This window comes from Perognathus longimembris, chromosome 2 (assembly GCF_023159225.1).
Source record: "Perognathus longimembris pacificus isolate PPM17 chromosome 2, ASM2315922v1, whole genome shotgun sequence".
Lineage (NCBI taxonomy): Eukaryota > Metazoa > Chordata > Mammalia > Rodentia > Heteromyidae > Perognathus > Perognathus longimembris.
The window spans coordinates 23,393,445-23,420,435 of NC_063162.1; the positions used below are offsets into that span (position 1 = coordinate 23,393,445).

The 26,991-nt window shown below is 40.3% G+C and overlaps 2 protein-coding genes and 1 pseudogene across 6 annotated transcripts in view; 1 reads left to right on the plus strand and 2 right to left on the minus strand.

Moving 5' to 3' along the window:
* Positions 1 to 292: 292 nt before the first annotated feature.
* On the minus strand, positions 293 to 3,593 carry LOC125343831 (annotated as a pseudogene).
* Positions 3,594 to 3,795: 202 nt separating this feature from the next.
* Positions 3,796 to 26,851, minus strand: Cutc (cutC copper transporter). 3 transcript variants are annotated; one of them, XM_048338497.1, is made up of 9 exons: positions 26,707 to 26,851; positions 24,302 to 24,373; positions 23,541 to 23,600; positions 20,542 to 20,751; positions 19,572 to 19,607; positions 17,199 to 17,332; positions 11,770 to 11,797; positions 5,618 to 5,723; positions 3,796 to 4,290 (listed from the first exon to the last, which is right to left on the minus strand). In XM_048338497.1, exons 1-9 carry the CDS (start codon positions 26,765 to 26,767, stop codon positions 4,176 to 4,178), a joined length of 822 nt encoding a protein of 273 aa, XP_048194454.1. In that variant the 5' UTR covers positions 26,768 to 26,851; the 3' UTR covers positions 3,796 to 4,175. The 3 variants fall into 3 exon arrangements, with proteins under 3 accessions (XP_048194454.1, XP_048194456.1, XP_048194455.1); XM_048338499.1 differs by having other exon boundaries at positions 26,690 to 26,815; XM_048338498.1 differs by lacking the exon at positions 19,572 to 19,607.
* LOC125346174 (cytochrome c oxidase assembly protein COX15 homolog) overlaps positions 9,962 to 26,991 on the plus strand; it is a 34,508-nt gene continuing 17,478 nt past the window's right edge. For 2 of the 3 annotated variants that reach the window (XR_007209878.1, XM_048338494.1), the window contains exon 1: positions 9,962 to 10,576. Coding sequence is in view for 1 of the 3 variants with exons in the window: in XM_048338494.1 (XP_048194451.1) it covers positions 10,549 to 10,576 (28 nt within the window). In the remaining 2 variants the exon portion in view is untranslated. Of the gene's footprint in view, positions 10,577 to 11,991; positions 12,211 to 26,991 lie in introns of those variants that run through there. The other variant, XM_048338496.1, reaches the window with a different exon arrangement.

A 26,991-nucleotide genomic window follows, 5' to 3' on the forward strand; every position in this document is an offset into this window, starting at 1 on the left:
CTTCCACAGGAAGGCCTCCTTCTCCAACCCGACAGGAAGAATAAATACAGTTCTGCCTTGCAGCATTCAACTTGAGTGCTCTGTCATTGTGAATAAAATCTAAAAACCTGTTCTTGCAAACCCCTAGCCTCACATTTCAGCTCAAGGTAAGCTAACTGGTCCCTTGCGCCGGCCCTGGGGGCAGGCTGAGCCCACCCGGTTCCCAACCAAATCCCTGGCTTGAGGAGTGGCTGCCTTCTAAGCTGCCCACAAGAGCCTCTGGATCTGTGACTCAAATGCAAGGCAGCCTCGCCTAGGGGAAGCCTTTCCTGTTGGACAAAGGCTGGGGTGGGGGCCGCGCAGTGCACTCCTAGAGCCTCTCTTCCGTGTGCATCTTCTGGTGCTGAAGGAAGCTGGACCTCTGTATGAAGCCCTTCCCACAGTAACTGCATGCATAGGGCTTCTTTCCCGTGTGGAAGATCTGATGCTCGATCAGCTTGGAGCTTTGGATGAAGGCCTTCCCACAGTCTTTGCACTCCAAAGGTCTATCCCCAGTGTGGATCTTCTGATGCTCCGTGAGGTGGGCTTTCTGCAAAAAAGCCTTCCCATGCTCCTTACATTCATACACCTGCTCACCAGCATGGATTTTCTGGTGTTGGATAAGGTAGGAACTCAGAAAGGCAGGCCTTCCCACATTCGTTACACTCATAGTTTCTCCCCTGTATGGATTCTCTGATGCTGGGTAAAGCTGGATGTTTGGCTAAAACGCTTGCCACACTCATTGCACACATACGGCTGTTCTCCGGTATGGATTCTCTGATGCTGAATAAGCTTTGAGCTCTGAATAAAGGCCTTTCCACACTCGTAACACTCAAAAGGTCTCTCCCCAGTGTGGATCCTCTGGTGCTCGATGAGGTCTGAGCAGTGGCAGAAGGCCTTCTCGCAGTCTCTGCACTCTACTGCCTCACCTCGGTGTGGATCTGGTAATGGAGAATAAGGCTGGAGCTCCAGATGAAGGACTTCCCACACTCGTTGCACTCATAGGGTCTTTCTCTGGTGTGAATTCTCTAGTGGCGGATAAGCAAGGAGCTCTGAAGCCTTTCCCACACTCTTTGCATTCAAAAGGCTGCTCTCTGGTGTGAATCCCCTGGTGCCGGAGCAGGTCGGAACTATGGCAAAACACTTGTCCACACTGCGAACACTTGAACGGCTTTTCTCCTGCGTGAACCTGCTCATGCTTAATCAAGCTGGCATAGTGAGTGAAGTCTTTCCCACACACATCACACACATACAGTCTGTCTCTTGTGTGGACACTCTGGTGATCAGCGAGGGGCGACATCTGACCGAAACCTTTCCCACGTGGATTGCGTGGGTAAGGCTTCTCCCCAGTGTGAGAGGTTTGATGTCTTAACTAGATCTGAACTGAACAGGAAGCTTTTACCACAAATGCCACAGGAATGCACCTTACCTTCTATAAAATCCCTTTGAAGTATAAGGTTTGAGTTCAGAATAGTTTCTTCCTGACTTAGCACATACTTGGGCTGTCCCTCCTGTCTGGATTTTCCAGTGGGTCACTGTCCCCTGCTCGAAGCCTTCTCCCTGTGAGAGGAAACTCTCCAGGCTCTGTCCCTCTGGGCTCCCCAACCTGGACTCACTGGCTTCCTCAGACTTGGAGGAGGGGGGCTCCTTCACTGTCAGTCTGACATTGTCTTATGTGAATCTTAATCCTCAGAGATTCAGGCTTCAGTCGCCTTTTTGCCAGCAGCTCCTAAGACAATCTCCATGCTTCCATTTACAGCTCTGATGTGGCCCCATTCGGCCATCCTCCTGGGGGACAGGGCTGTCTTCAACTCTACAAGTGATCCTTGGCACCCAGTGCTTGTCTGACCCTCAGTGTGTCCTGTGCCTGGCGCGAGGCCCAGGGGTCCGACGCAGCAGCCGTGGCCAGCGTGGGCCACAGTGGCAGGCACCGACCCAGAAAAAGTTTCTGATCAAAACAACTTACTGCTATGATAAAGCTAGATTTTGTTTTTTGAGACAGGGTCTTTCTGGGTAGCCCAGACTAGCTTGGGACTTGATATTTCTGAATGGTATATACCATGATGCCTGGCCAAAGCTGACCTATTGTTATTGTTTAATCTGGGTAAGGAAAAGTACTATTTTATCATATGTTGATCTTTGTACTATAAATGTTTCATATATTAGCAAATGACTATTATAATTTATGGTTGGACTATTATTACTATAGACAGTAATGTAAATTGAAATCATGGAAATGACTAAACTAGTAGGACAGTCTTGTTTGTTATTTTGTATTTAGGAGGGTAAAGGAGGGCACATAAAAGGTAGAACAAGGATGAACAAATACAACGATACTCACTAGACACCATGGAAAATGAACCGGATATTTTATGAGTGGGAATGGGAGGAAAAGACTGGGAAAGAGCGATGGAAGGGGAGACATGGTTCAAAAAGAATTGTACTCATTAAATGAATCATGTAACTGTGCCCCTCTGTATATCAACTCTACAAAAATGATAAAAAATAAATTAGCAGGTCCAAGAAAATTTGCTAAACAAATATCTTTAAGGCTTCTATCAAGACCACTGTAAAACATGTATCTGTATATTTACACAGTATGTAGTAATTTGGGGAGTGCTTTTATTAGCAGTTAGCTCAGTTGTTTGGGGACATAGTTGAGTGGTAATTTACAAAAGAAGCTTGATATTATAAAAGCCCTATTTTACTTAGGAATATCTTAACCCATAATTATTAATCTTAACTACTTTGAATTATGAAGGTGCAGCCATCTAACAGCAAGTACAATGCGAGGTATATAAATCTGAGCTTAGTTAAGTAAAATATGCCATTTTCCTAATTATGACTTTTGACATGAGACAAAACTATGTTGTTTACATAAGAGATTTTGTTTCTTTTTAGCCTATAAAGGGACCTTTGAGAACAAGTTGAAAAATGACCAGCAAACAAAGGACTCATTTATAGGTGTCCTATCCTCACAAAAGTAATGATTGTCTTTTGAGCAATTTCAAGGTGTAAAGTACATTCTGTAAGACTGTACTCTGATTGACTTAAGCAAGACTTGAGTTACACATTTTTTTTTTTTGCCAGTCCTGGGCTTTGGACTTAGGGCCTGAGCACTGTCCCTGGCTTCTTCCCGCTCAAGGCTGCCACCTGAGCCACAGCGCCTCTGCTGGCCGTTTTCTATATATGTGGTGCTGGGGAATTGAACCCAGGGTTTCATGTATATGAGGCAAGCACTCTTGCCACTAGGCCATATTCCCAGCCCGAGTTACACATTTTTGAACTCAGTCAAAGCCAAGAGACTTACGAGTAAGATTTTTTTTTTCCCCTCAAAGACAATCTTTTGCAATTGATATATGTACAGCTTTAGGAGTTAATAGCCCTTATGAAGGTTGCTAAGAAACCTTGACAGCAAGTCCTAGATTAGAAATGAGTAATTTCCTAATTGTATTAGAGCTCCAATAAAGACTATGCCCAAACTAAAATAGCTTGGATAAAAACATTTGTTGGTTTGGAGTAGATTACCTGATACTTAGATTTTTTGCACTTGTGTTGTCAGCACAGTTGATCATAGCTTCTGACAACACAGAAGCCTAAAAAATGCCCAAGACTAGGAATTTTATGCTGTACTAGTTCACTCTGATTTTTGTACCCTTTCCAAAGCAACATATCCAATGAGCACATCAAAGAGAGATATTACAGATAAAAGCAAAATGAAATATTCTTCCCATCATACTTTGCCAGACTATACCCAGTATAACAATAAGAGACTGTATAACAGAATGAAATTTTTTATTTTACAAATGAAAAGACAAAATCCTACTACTGAATTGACCCTGAAACCATACTCTGCATTTAGATCTTGCAGTTCGATTTTCTCAGTTCATCAGTCAATCCATTGAAAAGGAAGCCCCTCTCTGTGGCAGAAGCACAGACTGCATTTAATCATGATGATGTTGACAGTGGCTGGCAAGACTAAGCAAAGCGACCTTATCTGTTGCAATTTCTTTTCTTCTCAGAAACACTCTCCATGACCAAGTGAAACTCAAAGACCGATTGTCTTAGTAAGAGAAGACTAAAGCTGTGTCACAGTGAACTGTTGTTTACACTTCTGCCTTCATTGTGCAATATCCACGTCTCCTGGAGAGATATCACTAAACCAGGATATTCTTTGCAATAGCATTCAAAGTCCTTACTTTGGTTACATCTGTTACCTTCAGAGAATATTCTGAATTAGTAAGTGAGGCTCCCATAACAACAGATGAATTTCTGCAGTACAGAAACAAATGAGCAGATAATTACATAAGCTGTTAAATAAGCCCTCCTACAGACTGTTTTATGCTGTAAGAATAAGGAAAGGTTGAACATTCTGGACTACTACATCCCATAATCTTAATAAGCAATTATTTGAAATATCTGATAGCTGAATGTATCAGGCAGTACAGTTGATTTTATATCTGGAAATGTAAATTTTAAGGCTCTTTTTTTTTTTTACACAACAGAAATACTCAACTATTAAATTATAGGAATTCTCTCAAGTTTTAAAAGAAAAATTGAATTCCACAACTGTTATGTAATTTCAAAATGACTTTAGAGAGCAAAAGTGAGGCAATACTGACTAAATATTAATGGTAGGGGCTATGAAAATGGCTAGAACTCTTCCAACCTTATATGTTATTAGCTTTGCTAAAAAAAAGCCTAGGGGAAAAGGAAATTGTTATTGTGACTAGTCTGAAGTTTAGTAAAAGCTGGTAGTTTATTATTAACTGCCCTATGTTCAACAATGCTGTAGTTAGGCAATCAGTTCTACTGAATGAACAAAGTCTATAGAAGCATCACTGACCATATTTAGCCTTGGTGGTGGCAATGACTGGCAAGTTTAAACTGGGAATATGTAAACACGTATCTATATTCAGAAGACTCTACTTATTTACCACAGAATAAGAACCATTTCATGGGGCTGGGGATATAGCCTAGTGGCAAGAGTGCCTGCCTCTGTATACCCGAGGCCCTAGGTTCGATTCCCCAGCACCACATATACAGAAAACGGCCAGAAGCGGCACTGTGGCTCAAGTGGCAGAGTGCTAGCCTTGAGCGGGAAGAAGCCAGGGACAGTGCTTAGGCCCTGAGTTCAAGGCCCAGGACTGGCCAAAAAAAAAGAACCATTGCAACCCGAAAAAATGACTACAGTACCTAGATACTAATAACAATACTCACGAATTATGGCATTGTGGTAACTTAAGTTTTCTTATTTAAATAAGATTCTCTGTGCATCACCTTTATAATAACAATTAAAAAATTAAAAGAAGTAGGGGCTGGGGATATAGCCTAGTGGCAAGAGTGCCTGCCTCGGATACACGAGGCCCTAGGTTCGATTCCCCAGCACCACATATACAGAAAACGGCCAGAAGCGGCGCTGTGGCTCAAGTGGCAGAGTGCTAGCCTTGAGCGGGAAGAAGCCAGGGATGGTGCTCGGGCCCTGAGTCCAAGGCCCAGGACTGGCCAAAAATAAAAAAACAAACCAAAAAAACAAAAAATTAAAAGAAGTAAAGATTCGCTCATCCCTTCTTGTATGAATCAAAGAATATATTTTTACCGAAACTTCATTCCAGAGTCTCTGGAAGACCGAGCAGAACAGTGGAATTCTGTAGCACCTGAACCCTCAAGGATCCTTTGCAGATTTCTGTCTGTTATGCCACCTCCTGTTGAAAAGAACAAGTAACACATGAAGAGAAAGAAAAAGGCTGGATAAAACTTCAGTAAGAATAACTGCTCATCTACTTAAAATCTCCATTCTGAATTTTTAAAAAAATTGAATTATTCTCTCCCTTAGAATGGGATCAGGAAATAATTTAAAAGTCTATACAGCAGAGTTTAGAGGACTGATAAGGACATTGTACCTGTATGACAGAATCTCTTATATGCATTTGATTTGTTGCTACATATTACTAGCTGGGTACTGTTGACCCTAACTCCTTGAGAGGCTGTTGTGGGAGAATGGAAGTTTGAGGCCAGCCTGAGCAGAAAATGTTCCCAAGATTCCTTAACAGAGAGCTAGATGTGGTGGGTAGTACCTACTACAATGGAAAGCCTAACACAGAAAGGACTTGCCCAGGCATGTAACTGGGAAGGAAGTAATGTCAAAAATAACCAGCAGAAAATAAGAGTGGAAGCATGGCTCAGTGAGTGGCAAAAGTGCTCTGCCTTGTGCGCAAGTCCCAAAGTTTAAACCCCAAATACCACAAAAAAAGGGCTATACATTACTGACTTTAAATTAAGACAAACAAAATAGCCATAGGAAACTATTCTTTTTTTTTTCTTTCCTCGTTTGGTGGTGGAGCTTGAGCTCTGGGCCTGGGCACTGTCCCTGAGCTTTTCAGCTCAAGGCTAGTGCTCTACCACTTGTGCCACAATGCCACTTCTGGTTTTCTGGTGGTTAAGTGGAGATAAGAGTCTCATGGACTTTTCTGCCCAGGCTGGCTCTGAACTGCAATCCTCATATCTCAGCCTCCTGGGTAGCTAGGATAACTGGCGTGAGCCATGGGAGTCAGGCTCAGAAAACTATTCTTAAATAATGAAAATTATTCAATCTTTCATCTGTGATCTCCTTCCAATTTAAGCAAAATCCAATTAAAAATGAAAGTCAAGGGCCAGTTTGAGGAAAAGCCTGCAAAAGCATCTCAGAGACATATCTGAAAGAGAATCTGAAAGGTTCTTTCCAACCTTGGTTTGAAAAGAACTGACTGTTAGAATGGGGACAAGCAGTGGTTACAATTTATTCACAAAAACATCAACTTCTGTTTTCTTTCACAGAAGAAGGTGGTTTTTATCAAAACAGCACAATGACTGAATATAGTCATATATACTGTAACCTGATGTAGAAATTGGGAGGTTCAAGGCAAGCATAGGCAAAATATTAGCAAGACTTCATTTGAACCAACAAACCAGGCATGTTGGTAACATGCCTGACATAATCCCAGTTATGCAAGAGGCATAGGTAGTAGGATCCTGACCTGAAGCTAGCCTGGACAAAACCCTTAATATCCTACTAAAAACAAACAGACAGACAAACAAACAAATAAAGCTAAAAGGGTTCATTCACGTGATAAATCATTTGTCCACCAACCATAAGGCAGAGTTCAAACCCCATACCACCAAAAACAGGAATTCACACAACCAAGTACTTCATTTATGTTGACATTTGTTTTATATACAATCTTTAGTTTGCCTTATATGATAATCATTCTGAATTGGTATCAGTTGTTATAAATATAAAACTGGTTTATTCATCTTTATATCCTTATCTCCTAATATAGAAGATATATTGAACACCTATTTTTAGATGACATTAATCATGTATTTTGTACCTTGTTATTCAGAATGTTGCTGAAATAACTACTTTTTAATTATTCTCTTTGAAACTCAACAGTTCTTTTCTGTTGTTGTTGTTGGCACTAGTCATAATGTTTAATCCTAAGGAGAAAGAACAAACTATGTGGGGCTGGGGATATGGCCTAGTGGCAAGAGAGCTTGCCTCGTATACATGAGGCCCTGGGTTCGATTCCCCAGCACCACATATACAGAAAATGGCCAGAAGTGGCGCTGTGGCTCAAGTGGCAGAGTGCTAGCCTTGAGCAAAAGGAAGCCAGGGACAGTGCTCAGGCCCTGAGTCCAAGGCCCAGGACTGCCCCCCCCCCCCAAAAAAAAAAAAAAAGAACAAACGATGTGTGGTAGTACATACTTGAGACTGAAACAGGAAAATCTTAAAATCAAGGCCAACTTGGGCTATCCAATAAGACTGTTTACTTAAAAAACAAATAGACTATACGCTGAAATGAAGATTTAGATTTGAATCTTGGTTTTCACTACTGTATTTCTAAATAGCTTGTGTGATATGAGATAAATGATTAAATCTGTTATGCTTCAACTTTTTTTTTTTTTGCCAGTCATGGGCCTTGAACTCAGGGTCTGAGCACTGTCCCTGGCTTCTTTTGGCTTGAGGCTAACACTCTGCCACTTGAGCCACAGCACCACTTCTGGCCTTTTCTATATATGTGGTGCTGAGGAATTGAACCCAGGGCTTCATGTATATGAGGCAAACACTTTACCACTAGGCCATATTCCCAGTCCCCATGCTTCAACTTTTCACTAATAAAAAATAGTGAATACCTCATGAGTCTATTATAAGGATTAAGGAACAAGTATATTAATTTCTTCTAATAAAATACCTGGGTACTGAAACACGTTACTCAGTTATCAACAACTTTGGTATATAGGCAACATTATTTTGCAAACATAAAATAATGTAGGTTGACAATTAAAAATGACCTCAAAGATCAACTAGTGCAATATTCCTCTATTCTGTCTGTCTGTCTGCTTGCCTATCTGTCTATGCATGTATTAACCATTTATCTGTCTATATACATATCAATCATCTGTCTGCCTGCCTATCTATGTACCAATCATCTGTCTATGTACATACGTATCAATCATCTATATATCTACCTACCTACTTACCTACGGTACTAGGATTTGAACTCAGGGCCTCACACTTGCTAGGCTGATGTTCCACAATTTAAATAAGCTACACTCCAGCATGGCTTTTTGCTGGCTATTTTGGAGATGGAGTCTAGCAAACTTTACCTGGTATCAAACATCAGTTCTCCAGATCTCAGCCTCTTGAATAGCTAGAATTATAGGCATGAGCTGTCAGTGCCCAAATCTATTTTATGTTTTTGAGATATGGTCTTGCTGTGCTGCCAAGGCTGGCCCTTGAACTCATGATCTTCCTGCCTGAGCCTCCCAAATAGCTGGGATTACTGGCAAGCGCCACCTTGTCCAGCTCTCAATATTTCTCTCTTTACAGAAACCAGAGCTTAAATATGCTATAAGCTTCATTATAAAAATCTCTTAGAAGGCAATTAATATAACTATCTTTATTTCTCAATCCTGACTATTCATTCAGATAGACTTACGTAGGGTTTTTTGCTTGTTGGTACTTATTTACATGAAATTGCAATAATTTAAATAGAAATCTAGTCTGAGAGCTCTTCAAGCAGGACTACTTTATTTTCACATCTACCATATTTTATATACATTTACTAAATATGATTGACATGCAACTAACACTTGCTTGGCACAAATACTTTTGCCTATTTGTGCCAAGCATGATCAATAGGAATGTCAGCTTCTTCAGGAAATAGTTTCTTCTATAAATCTGAATTCCAAGTGATGCCTTGGATTAGTAGGCAACTTATTATTAAGGAAAGACACTGTTAAAAGTGAACAACTGGGCTGGGAATGTGGCTTAGTGGTAGAGTGCTTGCTTAGCATGCATGAAGCCCTGGATTCGATTCCTCAGCACCACAAAAACAGAAAAAAACGGAGGTGGCACTGTGGCTTAGGTGTTAAGAGTGCTAGCCTTGAACAAAGAGAGGCTCAGGGACAGCAACCAGGCCCCAAGTTCAAGCCCCAGGACTAGCAGAAAAAAAAAAAAGTGAACAACTGGCTGGGTACTGGTGGCTCATGCCTGTAATCCTAGCTACCCAAAAGGCTGAGATCTGAGGACTCTGATCTACAATTAACCACAAAAAAGCAGAAGTGGAACTGTGGCTCAAGTGGTAGGGCATAAATCTTGAGCACAAAAGCTCAGGGACAGTACCCAGGCCTTGAGTTCAAGCCCTAGGGCTGGCATGCGTGCACACACACACACAGGCACACACATACACAAACAGAAACTATTGTTAGCAGGCACTGATGGCTCACCCCTGTAATCCTAGCTACTCAGGAGGCTGAGGTCTGAGGATAACAGTTCAAAGCCAGCCAGGGAAGATAAGTCTGTGGGACTATTATCTCCAATTAACTACCAAAAAAAGCTGGAAGTAGAGCTGTGGCTCAAGTCATAGAGCCTTGAGCACAAAAAAGTTCAGGGACAGTACCCAGCCAGGCCTTGAGTTCAAGTCCTAGGGCCATATCAAAAGAAAAAAAGTCATTAATTGTTTACCTCGGGTATTATTTAGTCTCAAAGGCATCAAGATTCTATTCCTTTAATACTCCTTGATTACTCTATAGTTTCAATTTGATAGATAATATTTGCTCATATTTCAAAGATTTACTACAAGTCAGAGTCCTATTTCTAACAATATCCATGTGCTTAGCCTCTTTTAAAAAGCTGGCCTTTGTTTGGCTATCACCATTATGAACCGTAGTCAGTGCTGGCATCAGTAATAGTGAGATGAACTAGAAACTAACTGCCTTTGATGTGATCTCATGAGGTAACATAGAGTCACACATTTTACTTACCTACACATGGAAGTAGAATTTAGTCAAACCATATGATCTAGCTACTAGTTTATAGAAAATAGAGGTCGGAGTAACAAGCTAACCAAAATAAAATCTAATAAATCTTCAGAGTCTGTCATTTTCCAGAGTAAGGGGTCCAAACTTTTAAAATGTCATTCTTCTAAGTAAGAAACAGAAAAAGTAAAACTTCTATATTTAAAGACACTAAGAAAAATAACCATATAAATGCTCTATGTGTGTGTGTGTGTGTGTATGTGTGTACATGCCAGTCCTAGGGCTTGAACTGAGGGCCTGGGTGCTATCCCTGAGCGTTTGTGCTCAAGGCTTAGACTCTACAGCTTGAGCCACAGCTCCAATTCTGGCTTTTTTGGTGCTTAATTGCTTAGCTGATCTCTAAAGTCTCATGGACTTTCCTGCCTGGATTGGTTTCAAACCATGATCCTCAGGTTTCAGCCTCTTGAGTAGCTAGGATTACAGGAGTGAGCCTGGCAAAATGCCTGCTTTGCTTGTTTTATTTTTATTTTTTATTTTTTTTGGCCTGTCCTGGGGCTTGAACTCAGGACCTGAGCACCGTCCTTGGCTTCCTTTTTGCTCAAGGCTAGCACTCTACCACCTGAGCCACAGCGCCACTTCTGGCCGTTTTCTGTATATGTGGTGCTGGGGAATCGAACCCAGGGCCTCGTGTATACATGGCAAGCTCTCTCGCCACTAGGCCATATCCCCAGCCCCTGCTTTGCTTCTTTGTTGCACACATCAACTATGAAAAATCTTTTGGCGACAACTGGAGAAGAACACATATAGAGTGGGTATTAAATTATTATTAAAGGAATTAGTGTTTATTTTAATAAAAATAATATAGTGATTATAGTAAAATTGCCTTACATTTTTGGAGATGCATAAAGATAAAATTTTAAATACTTTTGGATTAAAAATATGAGACAAATGTGGCAAAATGATAAATCTAGGAAATGAGCATATGACTATTAGGTTACTTGCTACTTTTAATGTTCGAGAAAATAGAAAAAAATTAAGATTGCTTTTATATTTGTCTCATTCTGATTCCAGCTCACCTCATCCAATTTAAAAATTGTTCAGTTCATTTCTAATGAGTCATTATGTACTTATTATAATCATCCAAAAATATACATGTATATTCTTTAACACAGTAAGGCATTAAACTTGGTGTGCCTCAGCAAAGATAAACATCTAAGCTCATATTTTCTTTTTGGCAAGCTCATATTTTATGCTGTGGGAAAACAAACATGGAGAAACTCCAATCCGAATCTACTTCCTCCTCAGCTCTTCTGAGCTAATCAAATTGTAAATTCCAGCACAGTTCTCCTAAGATTATTTTTCTCATGTCCTAGTACTTTTCCTCATGTTTTCCTGTCTCCTTTGCTCTCTAACTGTAGTTCAGTATTATGCTAATAAATGAGAGATAAATACCTGGCATTACCACAATCCTGCCTTTTGCCTGAAAAAAGAAAAAGAAAAGCAAATTTTATTATCTTTCTCTTAATGGAGATAAGGCAGTTAGAAATGATTTTAAAAATTTAAAAATACAACATATATATGTATTACCAATCTTGGGGTTGCCTGAGCACTGTCCCTGAGCCTCTTTTGCTCAAGGCTAGCACTCTACCACTTGAGCCACAGTGCCACTTATGGCTTTTTTTATTTATGTAGTACAGAGGAATCGAACCCAGGGCTTCATGGATGCTAGGCAAGCACTCTACCTCTAAGCCATATTCCCAGCCCTGATATCTAAGTTTTAATAGATCTTATCTACTTGGAAACAGAGTTTTGGGAAAGATGTCCAGCACAGAACCTTTCTATCCAAAGTTATACGTGTGTGTGTGTGTGTGTGTGTGTGTGTGTGTGTGTGTATCTGTTTTGTCTGTAATTAGCTACCAGTTGTTTTTTTTTTTTGCCAGTCCTGGGGCTTGGATTCAGGGTGTGAGCACTGTCCCTGGCTTGCACTCTGCCACTTGAGCCACAGCGCCACTTCTGGCCGCTTTCTGTATATGTGGTGCTGGGGAATTGAACCCAGGGCCTCATGCATACGAGGTAAGCGCTCTTGCCACTAGGCCATATCCCCAGCCCCAGCTACCAGTTTTTAGTTCTAGATCTTCTCTGCTCTAGTGTCTTGTCTTTATGTGATGACCCTGTATCCTTAAGAGTATCATTTTTCTTTTGGAATTTAAGTTATTGTCATCAACAGTATTTAAAGATGTAAAAATCCAGAAGGAAATATAACACATTTTTTTTCTTTTGGATTTTCCAATTCAGACTTGTTATGCAATAGTATATAAAATGCTGAATTTAAAAAAGATTTTAGCAGAAAAGAGAAATATACTCAAATCTTTTATTCTTACATTCCTTAGTTTATCATACCAATTTAACAAAAACCATAACTTTAACTGGGACTATAGAAATTAATTTAATTTCTGGAAATTCTAGAAGATAGAGAATAAAAATATTATTATTATTTATTATTATTATTATTTTTTGCTAGTCCTGGGTCTTAGACTCAGGGCCTGAGCACTGTCCTGGCTTCTTTTTGCTCAAGGCTAGCAGTCTGCTACTTGAACCACAACGCCACTTCTGGCCGTTTTCTATATATGTGGTGCTGGGGAATTGAACCCAGGGCTTCATGTATGTGAGGCAAGTACTCTTGCCACTAGGCCATATTCCCAGCCCTGAAATTCTTATGAGTATTTCTTCTTCCATCTGTTTTCCTAAGGGCCTATTTAACTTTCTAGGAGTCATTTTCCCTTCATCCTTACATAGTATATAAGCCTCAAATTCTAACCATCCTTTTTTGAATCATATTTCATCTATTTACAATTCAGATCTGTATCTTTCTCCTGTGAGTATCTTGTGCCAGTTTTATTTTTCAGGCCTCTAGGAACAAAACATAGGAGTGCAGAAGAAATTTTTTTTCCCTTTTTTTTTTTTTGGCTAGTCCAGGGGCTTGGTCTCAGGGCCTGAGCACTGTCCCTGGCTTCTTTTTGCTCAAGGCTAGCACTCTGCCACTTGAGCCACAGCGCCACTTCTGGCCATTTTCTGTATATGTGGTGCGCTGGGGAATTGAACCCAGGGCCTCATGTATACGAGGCAAACACTCTTGCCACTAGGCCATATCCCCAGCCCATATTTTCTCCTTTTTGACATGGTAAACAAGAAATTCCTATTCTTATGGAGTTTACATATTTATGGCACAGACAATAAAAGGTATATTTAATAAAATTTTAGATAGCAATAAGTACACTGAAAAAAGCTAAAGCAAGTAATAAAATAATGAAACAGAGAAGGGGCTATTTCATATAACTTAATAATGTTAGAAAGATTAAGTAGAACAAGAATGCTTCACATTCTCAAATGTGTAAAAGCAAAACATTCATAAAACAAAAGCACTTACTATTTACATAGCTGAAATGGTTTTAGAAGGGAGAAAAGGTCACATTTACTGATTGCTCCCAAATAAAGGTGTTCCAAAATACAGACAAATGGTATTTTGAAAAGATAAACCCTATCAATCATCACTATATCACTTTAACCTTTCATAAAATATTTAGAATTATATGTTTACCTAAAATGACCAAAGTGACTGATAAAACAGCTGTCAATAATTTTCTTAAGTAAGCTTAGGTGTTAGGGTTTGAATATGAAGTGTCCCCCATAAGCTCACACTGTTAATAGGGTAGACTGTTAGCAGAAGAGTTCTTAGCTCCTTTTGACTGAATCATAAGGGGCTCTCTGCTTTCCTGCATGGATTAATCAATCGATGGGTTCAAAATATGAATAGGTTACTGTGAAGTGGTACACCTGTGGAAGGTGGGGCCTGGCTGGAGGAAGTAGGTGACTGGGCATATGTTCTAGGGGATTACTTCTTGCCCTTGTCTCTTCCTGTTATCCTTCTCTATGCTTTCTCTCCACCATGAGATGAGTAACCTCTGCCACACGACACTCTGCATTACCAAGGATTTATAAGCAATGGAGCCAAGGATTATGCACTAAGACTTCCGAAACCATGGGCCAAAATAAATAATCCCTCCCTTTAAGTTGTGGTGTGTCATGAAAATCCAACTAATACATCTTGTAACATATGTGCTGCTATCATTTAATTTTGCAGATGAGTAAAATGACTAGCAAACTGATATCTAGACCAAAATTTCAATCCCAAAGCCTATGCTTTAACTAATAGATTATGACACTAGGTACTTACTTTAAGACATAAAGTCAGTACATGAAAATACTTAATGCAACTCTTCCTATCAACCAAAAATTAACACAGAAGCTCTAAGAGGCAACTTATAAGATGCTTTTTCTGGGTCTTGTGAATTGACTAAAACTCTCAACTTTGAATCTGTGCTCTTTAATCTATTATTCTCTGTTGCAGTCAACTTTGCAATTACCATGGATTCCAAGAAAGAACACATTCACAGATAAGCAAACTGTATGAAAGGCAAACTGCCTTGCAAACAGGCAATGTCTTATCATCTTAAAGCAAATAGTCCAAAACTCAGGAAGTCATCTTGCTCCTATTCTGTTCTGGTAATAAAGTAATAACTTCTTCAGAACTCCTCTAGAGCCAGAGACTGAGCTAATGGTCAACTAGGCCATACCTTTAACTTGGGACTTTTTTAACTAGGCATACCTTTCTCATCCCCCAATTCTCCCTTTTTTAACTTGAAGCCAATATCTGTACCTCTAAAGATTATTGACATGTACTAAAGTGCTATGCTCCCATGACTGCTATGCAATAAATCTTTCTCTGCCCTTCGCCATCTCTTTATCTGGAATAAGGGGCAGTGGCTGGACTTCATTTGGGACTACTGGACTTTGGGCCTGAGGCCTAAAAACCAAATGTAAACACAAAGAAATTTCCAAATGCACAACATAGCTATGGAAAGTACATAAATTATCTACTGCTTATCTGGGTAAACTTTTAAAATTGGAAACCTCATTTACCAACATTTTAGGTTCCTCAAGCGTACCAAAGATTAAATATTTATTTACTTAATTTATTTTTATTTTTTTGCCAGTGCCTGGGTACTGCCCCTGAGCCACTCTGTGCTCAAGGCTAGTAGTGCTCTACCACTTGAGCCACAGTGCCATTTCCAGCCTTTTCTGTTTATGTGGTACTGAGGAATCGAACCTAGGACTTCATGCATGCTAAGCAAGCATTCTACCACTAAATCACATTCCCAGCCCCTAAATATTTATTTCCCCCCCAGGCCTTTACATATATTTGTTCTACAGGAACAATTCCCTCATTCTCTTGACCTTCTACTTTTACATGGTAATGTTCAACGATTCTTCAAATGAGTAAAACATTGCTGTTTAGATGTCTTTTCTTTTGCAAAGCTTTTCCTAACTACTTCCAACCTCCATTTCCCTAAATCTGGAGTTACTTCCTCTTCAGTGTGTACCCCCATAGCACCTTCTTAATCTACAGTACTCTATTACAATATAACTGTTATGAGTTAGACTATAATGGTAGTGACTATACATGTGCACTCTTTTTTTTTTTTTTTGGCCAGTCCTGGGCCTTGGACTCCGGGCCTGAGCACTGTCCCTGGCTTCTTCCCGCTCAAGGCTAGCACTCTGCCACTTGAGCCACAGCGCCGCTTCTGGCCGTTTTCTGTATATGTGGTGCTGGGGAATCGAACCTAGGGCCTCGTGTATCCGAGGCAGGCACTCTTGCCACTAGGCTATATCCCCAGCCCACATGTGCACTCTTAACACTCCTTGGTCACCACAGCATAAATACTCTGCAACTAATATATACTTAATATATATTTAATATACTAAATATATATTTTAAAAATCAGCAAGTTCCAGAACAGCAAAGTCACACCAGATTATATACAAGTTATTTTCGTGGTTATCAAAAGTAGTAAGATGGGGGCTGGGGATATAGCCTAGTGGCAAGAGTGCCTGCCTCGGATACACGAGGCCCTAGGTTCGATTCCCCAGCACCACATATACAGAAAACGGCCAGAAGTGGCGCTGTGGCTCAAGAGGCAGAGTGCTAGCCTTTGCTAGCCTTGAGCGGGAGAAGCCAGGGACAGTGCTCAGGCCCTGAGTCCAAGGCCCAGGACTGGCCAAAAAAAAAAAAAAAAAAAAAAAAAAAAGTAGTAAGATGCCAATATGAGAATGCTTAAGTAATATTATTAATAAAAGTATTAATAACATAGAAACTAGCATGCAACTAGATCTACACCAAGCATTGTGCTTAAGCTTTTAAGTATATCTCTTCTGGGCCTCAGAAAAAGCTTATGAGGGGGAATTAAATTCATTTGAATTTTATATAGAAGAAAATATAAGCTTAAAGATTAGTAACTAAATCAACTTTATGAAGTAAATAAATATTCAACCTGAGTTTCAAACATAGAGCTCATTTATTTCAATGTTGGTGCTCTAACGTAGAATGCCTCTGAACTGGTCAGAAAAAATAGACATGCTGCAATTATAAAGTCATCCCTGACTGCTCTTACCAATGATGCTATCTTCTCAGAACTAATACAAGAAAAAAAATATATTGACAGATGGAGAAAAACGAAAACATAATTTTAGTTTTGAACGTGCCTGTAGATAAGTACTCTATAAATCTTGTACAGCACCCTCTAAATATACACAGCATTATAATGAAATTATGTGGCTTACAAAGAGGCCAGGCTAATGGAAAAGGGAAAATTTGCCGTGTTTATCCAAAGTAGATCAACTCATTAGGCATTGTTTATAATTTGACTTAAAGAGCTTTGATAATTAAAAATACTCAGGAATAATCACAAAGTCAATAACATTTAGTTTCACAACTTGGCTGAATACTTTTAGGAGTAGCCAACAGAATTACAAAATGGCTGGACCTGGTCTATGAGTCGTTTTATCAGTGGCAACCCTTCGAGTGCCGAACTATCACATCCACTGGTCAATACTCGTTCAAATCCCAGGGTTAAGAGGGTTTCCAAAGCTGTCACTGGATCAGGAACCATGTCAAAAGCTGAAAGAAATAAAACTGATTTGATTTTTTGAACAAAAATCTTCTAATGCAATTTTTTCTAAATGTACTATCTATAGAGAGAAGAGAGAAAGAGAGCGCCTTCTGCTAGATTTAGCTTATACAAGAGCCAACTATAAAATATTCAGGAATTTTACAAATCATTTTTAACCCATGGGCATCTTAAAACTTAGTCAAGAATTTAAACCACAGAAATCATAATTCAAAATATCACTCCTTTTTTCCCAAGAGCCATTTTACCAGCACACCAGTTTTCATACTACTGGCAGTATTATCATTTTATCAGCACACATAGGTGTAGTAACTTAAAAAAAAATAAGTTGGGCCAGAGTGGCTCAAACTTGTATGTAATGCTAACTACTAAGGAGGGTGAGATCCAGAGATTCATTAATCACAGCCACACTGGGTAGAAAAGGAGAATACAAATGGTAGAGTACCAGCTAAGCAAGGAAGCCAAGCAAGTGAGAGCTCCTGAGTTATAATACCTCAGTGCCACCAAACGAAAAGAGAAAAAATGACCTGCTTTGGTTCTCAGCACTGCTATATGACAAAGTTCAAGTTCAGGATAGATTAGATACTAGTAGACTTCTGGAACAGATCTCTTTTGTTGCACTTTAGTGTATGCATGCAGATGAGTCTACCACAGAGGCTTTCCCTTCGTTGGTGGCAGCACTTTCTCACCAGTGACTACGGATGTATACTATTTCATTAAATAAATGGTTGGAAAACAAGTGGAATCTAGGACAATGTAAAATTTCTATAAATTTCAAAACATGAAAATATTTTGTTGAGATTAAGTAGAGGAAAAAATAGAAATTTGAACTCATTTTTAGTTTAAGAACAGAAAAGTCCAGTCTATAAACTAAAAACCTTTTTGATGTGTGGCTAATTTTAAGATATCAACTTTTAGAGCAACATTAACACCTTTGTGTTATTGCTACCATATAGAAAGCATTGTTAAGCTAAAGTCAAAGAGAATAGTTTCTTGTCTTGTCTATTTCAAAAGAACCCAGCTACCAAACTCTTTATCTAGGGCTGGGAATATGGCCTAGTGGCAAGAGTGCTTGCCTCATATACAGGAAGCCCTGGGTTCGATTCCTCAGTACCACATATATAGAAAATGGCCAGAAGTGGCGCTGTGACTCAAGTGGCAGAGTGCTAGCCTTGAGCAAAAAAGAAGGCAGAGACAGTGCTCAGGCCCTGAGTCCAAGCCCAGGACTGGCAAAAAAAATCAAAACAAAACACCAAAAAACAAAACAAAACAAAAAACCCAAACTTTTTATCTATAATTTCTATAAATGAGTTCAGTTACTTAGATTCAATTTCTCTTAATCTATCTCTGAATGCTTACTTAAAAGGAGGAAAAACACTAAACAACTTCTCAAGCATATCATCAACTTAAAAACATCTTTTTTTTAATTAAGGACTTTTCTTTTTATAATGGCAGGTATGTACCCTCTGATGGCAAAAGTGATACTTGTTCTTCAATTTTGTCAAGGCTGAGCCAAAGTATATGGGAACTGTAACCACCTGATTTACAGACAGGAAGGATTTCTTTATATAGTCTGGATAAGCTTCCAATCATAAAAAGTAATTCTGTATCATAACTTAGAAAATTAAGGACATTGAAATTTAACAGCACTTGGAAGTAACTGGTTCACTGAATATTTAATATTTTTCCTCCTTCCTAAAAATGCTCAATTCTTAATATATATCCACTGTCTCTTCCCTAAAGAACCCTCTATGTGAGAAAGATGACATCACCTCCTGGCTCCAAGACCAGTTGTGTCTGATATATACCAGGCAGTATGTACCAATTCACTGGCCAAAGTGATTCATTCTTTTTAGGAATGCAGGTAACCTAACATGATCCAATTTAAGTGTATCTCAAGACTGTTAGTAGGATGAATACATGCACTTAAAGCAATGCTTACAGAAACTCTATTATGTTTTGCTATCATGGACTTTTAACAACTTTTCATAATTGAGCTTTCAAAATTTTTAGAAAAGTATACTTCTCTAAGTAAGTAATTTTTCATCCCAACATCTAAGATATTGTGCTAGCATTGTTAACTTTCTAAAGTTAACAACTTCTACATACTGGTTTACTTTCTAAGCAGTTAAGTAGTATGGAACAGTGTTCCAGAGAAAGGTTGTGGCAGCTTGTGAAATTAGAAAACTGAAGCCATTCAACAGAACTTCTAAAATAAAAATGACTCACCTCGGTGGAAAGTGACTGGCAGAGGACGACAAATAGCTATAAAAAGTTACATAACAATATGAATGAAGAGGTCATCATTGGTTACTATATATAGAAATCCCCATTATATATGAAACTTTTTACTTTTTTCTCTTAAGGTAGTAGTTAGTAATAATAAAATAGCAGCTTCACAATTTCAAAATCCTATCTTTCCATTAAACTTCAATTTTTATGTAAAATTTAGTTAAGTATCAGATAAAAATTATATGACCTGGCACCTATAAGAACAGCATTATAGCTATCATTTGTTTCTTTTAAGAGCTTCAAAAAATACCTTTGGCTGGGAATCCAGCTTAGTGGTTTAGTGGTAGGGTGTTTGCCTAGCATGGCATGAAGCCCTGAGTTCAATTCCTCAGTATCACATACACAGAAAAAGTCAAAGTAGAACTGCGGTTAAAGAGGTAGAGTGCTAGCCTTGAGCAAAAACAGCTCATGGACAGAGCCCAGGCTCTGAGTTCAAGCCCCAGGACTGGAAAAGAGAGAAAGAGAGAGAGAGGGGGGCACTTTAGCCTAGTAATATAGGTAGCTTGTTTCTCTCCTCTCTAGCTTTTATTGTCATCAACTGTAAAAAAGCTTTTGAAGTTTGGTGCAGTGGCTAAAGGGACCAAGGTAAATTTCCCTTTAGCCCTGAAAGAACAGTATTAAAACCTGATCTACAACAAACATCTAACTACTATTTGGGGAAACTTTCAAATTTATATTTATTCTTGGCAGTTCTGGGATTTGAACTCAGGGCCCTGTACTGCTACACAGGTGCTCTATCACTTGAGCCACACCCTCAGCCCTAAATACCAACTGTTTAAAATGGATAGGGTAGTAAAGTGTCTGCAGGTATAACTGAAAAGTCAATTCAATGATTATGTTTTTCTTTATTGAAAACATAAATACAACCATCATTAGAGGCCTATAAATCTCAGATACAAAGTCTTACCGATAAGGGACATGCACAGCTCTTTGTCAATGTGTCCATCTTCAGTCAATGCCCCAAACACCAAACCATCAGCACCATAAAGCTTGGCAAGCCGAATGTCAGCCTTCATTACCTCAATTTCACGATCTGAATACAGAAAGTCACCTCCACGTGGCCGAATCATCACAAAAACTGGGATCTGAACACACTGTTTCACTACTTGAAGGACACCTACACGAACAGAAAGCAGATTTAAGTTCAAATGTAAGCTAAAAGCCCTAGGAATTCAGTGCAATATTACAATCATATACAGCTATTATCATGTAATATTTCCAAAAGGAAAGGAAATGTTAGTGGAGGAAACCAGAGAAAGATGACATAAAAGGAGGGGATTGAGAAGAAAAAGTTATGTACGGTGTCAGGCAAGTAATAGGAAAATCAAAGGCTGGGAATGTGGCTTAGTGGTAGAGAGCTTGCCTAGCATGCATGAAGCTCTGGGTTCAATTCTTCGTACCACATAAACAGAAAAGGCCAGAAGTGGAGCTGTGGCTCAAGTGGTAGAGTGCTAGCCTTAGCAAAAGAAGCTCAGGGACAGTGCCTAGGCCCTGAGTTTAAGTCCCAGGACTGGTAAAATAAAATAAAATAAAAGAAAGGAAAAGAAAATCAAGGGTTAAAAAGAGCAATTTTAAAAATTAACGACAATTAAATTTAAAAGCACTTGTTGACAACAAAAGTCCAATGACTCAGAACCCTTTAACGGATATGTGACATTTGAAAGTGTATTAACTACCAGGCTCAATGTCTGCCAGTTATGCCCCAAGATCCAGTTTCCCCTTTCTATTTTTTTCTCTTTTAAAGATGCAGCCCAGGCTGGCCTAGAATTTGCTATGCAGATCAGGTGGTACTTGACTGTGAAGTCTATACCAAACTCCTGAATGTAGAATTATAGGCATGTGTCACCACACCCAGCTCTCCTTTCTAATTGATTACCATCCCTCTAAAGAATAGGATTTAGTTAAGCATTTATGAAGTTTATGTCCCTTTGAAGGGTAAGATATTTAGCAAAACCTCTTTTTGAAAGAGATATATGGAGCCTATGGGGCCTTGGAGCCTATGGCGCCTGGATTTCATCTTCAGTACTGGGGAGGAGGAGGGGAAAGGGAAGAGCAAAGCTCATCTATTTGTGATTGTGATGTTATATAGATATATGAACAAGAATATTTACATATGACATGAAAAACACTAGTTCAGAAACCCTCAGCAGTACAAGATATATGACAAACGCCATTATTAGTTGTTTATCCAATGAGTGTTCTTCTTTTTCCTTATTAAAATAACCCCCATTTTGCACAGGACAGCAATATGTCAATATCAAGCAATAAATCATGACTGATATTGTAAAAAATTGATTGTACTCAAATTTACAGATATGGTCTAGGAATTTTAGAATAGCTAGGGATTCCTTTCTTTTAACAAGAAGAATCAGAAGCCCTGTTAGACATACAAACCTTCTATGAGATATAATATTATCATCAATCTCAGATTAGCATATTTTGAGTCAAAAGTTCACCTAGGGACTTCTGCATTTGGTCAGAACAGAGTAATAGGACTGGATTTATTTTTCCTTCCTAAATAACTAAAAATGGACAAAACAGACATCAAACAACAAAAGACAATGACCCATAAAAGAAATGAGTGAAGTGTGCTCTATTACTGATCTAACATATTACGTTGAGAATCTGCAGGTCACAATGCCAAAAATAGGGCTCCTAAGTGGAGCCTAAAAATTCCTTGATTTGAAGAGACAAAGTTGAGAGTCCAAAGTAGCTATAACTTGCAAAAGAAAGTAACAAAAAGAACATGGGCTGGGGATATGGCCTAGTGGCAAGAGTGCTTGCCTCGTATACATGAAGCCCTGGGTTCAAATCCCCAGCACCACATATGCAGAAAATGGCCAGAAGTGGCGCTGTGACTCAAGTGGCAGAGTGCTAGCCTTGAGCCAAAAGAAGCCAGGGACAGTGCTCAGGCCCTGAGTTTAAGGCTCAGGACTGGCAGAAAAGAAAAAAAAGAAAGTAATAAAAAGAACAAAAACACTGCAGATCTACTCTGCATTAATGTTCAGCTGAATTTGGTGTACATGCAGAGAAACTACAAGGCCAGAGAAAGAACCATCAAACACTTATAAATAATATGCTAGTCATGTACCCATGCCAGTTCTAACCAACCAAGCAAGAAAACTTCAAAAGTCAGGCATGCTTGGAGGCAGGGGAGAGCAAGGGGGGGGGGCGGGGAAGGGAGGGAGAGAGAATGATAGTGGTGGGGTTTGCTTAGACTATATGTGTGGAAATGTCACAATAAAATTTCTCCTTGAATAGCTAATGTATGCTATAAAGGAAGATAATCATAATAGGTATACTATCATGTAAACATAAAAATACTAAAAGGGCTAGGCTAGGGATTACAGGCTCATGCCTATAATTCTAGCTACTCAGGAGGCTAATATCTGAGGACTGCAGCTCCAAGCCAGATCAAACAGGAAAGTCAGTGAGACTCTTATCTCCAATTAACCACCAAAAAGCCACAAGTGGAGCTGTGGTTCAGGTGGTAGAGTCTGGTCCTGAGCAAAAAAGCTTAGAGACAGTGCCCATGCCCCGAGTTCAAGCCCCAGGACCAGTGTGCGCACGTGCATGCATGCACACACACATACACACAGGCATGCACACACGCACGCATGCACACGCACACACATAGAAAAGAAGGAAGGAAGGGAGGGAAGGGAGAAAGAAAAAGAGAGGGAGAGGGAGACAGAGAAAGAGAGAGAAAGTGTGTGTGTGTGTGTGTGTGAGTGAGAGAGAGAGAGAGAGAGAGAGAGAGAGAGGTGCAGGCAGGCAGCGGGGAGGCATTTCAAATTAGTATAATTTCCTTAACATGACAGTAGTAAAAGATCCCTACAAAACTGATAATCAAGTGCCTCAGAGTATAAAACACCTAGGAGATATTTGTGAAAAATAAACACTTACCCATGCTGGGTGTAGTTCCTCCTTCTAATAAATCAGAACATAATTCAATCCTACTAGCACCTATGATTTAAAAACAACAACAAAAGTGTTGCTCAACACAACTTTCAAAAACGCTTCTTAAATAGCAAACTGTTTATCTTTTTTTTCAAATGTAGAAAAACCTTAAAAGTTAGCTAAGAGAAATTATAAAAATACTTTTAATTTCAACTGCATTCTACATTGTACTATTGACTGTCAATAGTCTCCTATAATTTTGTAAATACAGTTAACTAGTTGTGGTCGTACATACCTGTCATTCCAATACCTGTCTGTCAGAGACTGCAGTGGTATTAGGTTGCTTAAAATTATCCCACAACCACTGATTTTAGTTTCTAAAGTTTTATGAAAATGAAGGGCAAGTGACAAAGAAGAAATGTGTCCAGCAAAGCTAAAAATATGCATTGTGTGGCTGTTTGAATATATTAGTCTTTGCCAGAAACCCTGAAGACACCAAGGTTCATTTTCATACTCTTTTTTGGCCAGTCCTGGGCCTTAAACTCAGGGGCTGAGTACTGCCCCTGACTTTTTTTTTTTGCTCAAGGCTAGCACTCTGCCACTTGAGCCACAGCGCCACTTCTGACCATTTTCTACATATGTGGTGTTGGGGAATCAAACCCAGGGCTTCATGTATACGAGGTAAGCACTCGTGCCACTAGGCCATATTCCCAGCTTCGTACTCTTTAAGTGTTACTAAATGTCACTTATTCTCTAATTTCTCTTACCTCCTCTTTCTGCATTCACAGCCGATTCAACTGAATCAACACACACTTCCATGAGAAACCCATTTGCTGCTCCTAAAATACATGGAGAACAATAGACTCATGAAAGTAAGATATTCATAAAGACTGATGTAGACCAGGGCCATTAAATATTGTAATATATAAAATTGCTGTCTCTGGGGGCTAGGAACGTGGCTTAGTGGTAGAGTGCTTGCCTTTCATGCATGATTCTCGAGTATCACATACACAGAAAAAGCCAGAAGTGGCACTGTGGCTCAAGTGCGAGAGTGCTAGCCTTGAGCAAGAGAAGCTCAAGGACAGTGCTCAGGCCCCGAGTTCAAGCCCCAGGACTGACAAAAACAAAACAAAATTGCTGTCTCTGGACTATGAAGTAGACATAGACATATCCATAAGAAATCAAACTGAGAAAAATGTACAATGAATGTCAATTTAATTTTCCTAAAACATATACATCATCATTGCATCACAAGTGAATTTTTTTACCTGCTTTTGGCCATACTAGGAATTGAACTCAGGGTCTCACATTTGCTAGATAAGCACTCTACCACTTGAGCCAACCTCTGGCCCACTCCCTGTCTTGGTTATTTTCAAGGGAGGGTCTATGTCACAGAGAATGACAGGTACAAGGCCATGTGCCTAACTATGGGTTGAGATGGTGTTCTAAACTTTTGTCTAAACTACCCTTGAACCATGACCACCTGATCTCTGCCTCCTAGATGACAGACCTGAGATCCATTCAGTTCAGCTCAATACTTTCAACTAAAAATACTGAATGTTTCTCAGTGCTTTAATGTTTAAACTTTTAAGGAATTTATGTTTAAAAGCTAAATATGAACTTCAAATCCTGGCCTTATCACTTATTTGTTGTGTGACCCTAGACACGTTAAAATGGGGTAGATCTTAGTTCTTACCTCAGAGTAGTGAAGATGAAATGAGGTAATCCATATTAAAGATATGATGACCACTAGGCATTCAAAAATACTTATTATCGTTAACAAATCACATATTTTTTCTGTCTGTGCCTCAAGTTCCTTCAATCTTCACCCTTGCTGTTGCTTAAAACATTTCCCCAGCTAGCAAAATCTTTCTAGATTCATGTTTTAATTCTACAATTTCCATAGATTATGTCAAGCCACACTTTCGGGCTTTTTTTCTCTCCCAAAGTAGGAACTCATATAACTCTTTTTTAGGTGTCCTATGTTCCTCTTTAAAAAGCTGTTTCTCATTAAAACAGTCATTACTTTCTACGACTTTTTTTTAGTGTGTGTGTGTGACCTTCTAGATCTCAGGTCTCCTGAGTCGGGAGGATTACAGATGTGAGCTCCTAGCTCTATACTTAATAAGTGTCTGCTTCTCTCTCTCTCTCCACTCAAATATTTGCTAAAATCTGAATAATTACTAATTCATACACTGATATTAAAGAGTAAAATGTAGAGCTGGGGATGTAACCCAAGTGGTATTTATTTATCTAGGAAACTCAACTCCCTAAAGTCTATCTTTAGTAATCTCCCCAGCCAAGAAAATGATCATATAAACACTTTTTTTTTTTTTGGCCAGTCCTGGGCCTTGGACTCAGGGCCTGAGCACTGTCCCTGGCTTCTTCCCGCTCAAGGCTAGCACTCCGCCACTTGAGCCACAGCGCCGCTTCTGGCCGTTTTCTGTATATGTGGTGCTGGGGAATCGAACCTAGGGCCTCGTGTATCCGAGGCAGGCACTCTTGCCACTAGGCTATATCCCCAGCCCCATATAAACACTTTTGAGTTTTTTTCAGTATGTTAAGCATGTAACTTATTTTGGGTTTAAAAAAAAAATACTGAATGGCCAGGTGCCAGTGGCCCACATCTGTGGTGGAATGCTAGCCTGGAGCAGAAAAGCTCAGGGCCCGTGCCCAGACGCTGGGTTCCAGCCTCACAAGCAAAAGCATTGAGGTTCCCAGTTCAAGCTCTAGGGCTGGCTCACGCGCGCGCGTGCACATGTTCACACACATAATAATTAAAGAATAAACTAATACAAGAAAACTTGTCGAGAACTTGTGGCTGGAAGAGCCCGGCGTTCCTGGAGAAGCGCGATAGTTGCAGGGGGCCGAGCGGTGCCCCCCACCCCCATCCCCGACCCCGCGCCGCACGGCCCAGGCGTCCCCTTGTGAGGAGGTCCCACGGCGGCCAGGGGGTGACCGGCTCTCCCCCCCGGTGGGCGGGGCCGCGGGGAGTCCCCACCGCCGCCCGCGGCTCCGGGCCCGCCCCGCCCCGCACGCCTCCAACAGGGGTCGTGAGGCGCCGGGGGAGAGAGGTCCTCGGGTGGGAACCCTGACAGGCCGGGCCCCCGCCCCTGCCTCAGTCCCCGCCCGGACCCCGGCCCCAGCCCCGCCACCTTCTTCCTCTCCGCACCGGTCTTCCCGGAGGACGTCCGCGTCAATTTCCGTTCGCTGGAGGCCCCCTGTCTCTTCATGCTCCACGCCTCCCCACTACGCCTACGGTTTCCACTCCGAGCCCCGGCTCCGACGCGCGCGGCCCAACAGGCGCGCGCCCCAGCGCGTCCTCGACGCCGGACTCCCAGCAGCCACGCCCCTCTCCTCCTCCACTGCCCCTCCTCGCGGAGCGGAGTCGCGGGCGCTTGCGCACTCGCCGGCTTCCCGCGGAGGAAGCGGCGCCTGGCCCGGAAGTGGTTTTCTT

What these genes read in the sequence shown, in the direction of transcription:
- Cutc (XM_048338497.1), bottom strand. Translation starts at nt 26,767, where the DNA reads ATGAAGAGACAGGGGGCCTCCAGCGAACGGAAATTGACGCGGACGTCC. An exon ending in TGTGAATGCAGAAAGAGGAG is followed by an intron (nt 23,601 to 24,301) that starts GTAAGAGAAATT and finishes TTTAAATCATAG; the next exon opens with GTGCTAGTAGGATTGAATTA. An exon ending in GCTGTGCATGTCCCTTATCG is followed by an intron (nt 19,608 to 20,541) that starts GTAAGACTTTGT and finishes AACTTTTTATAG; the next exon opens with CTATTTGTCGTCCTCTGCCA.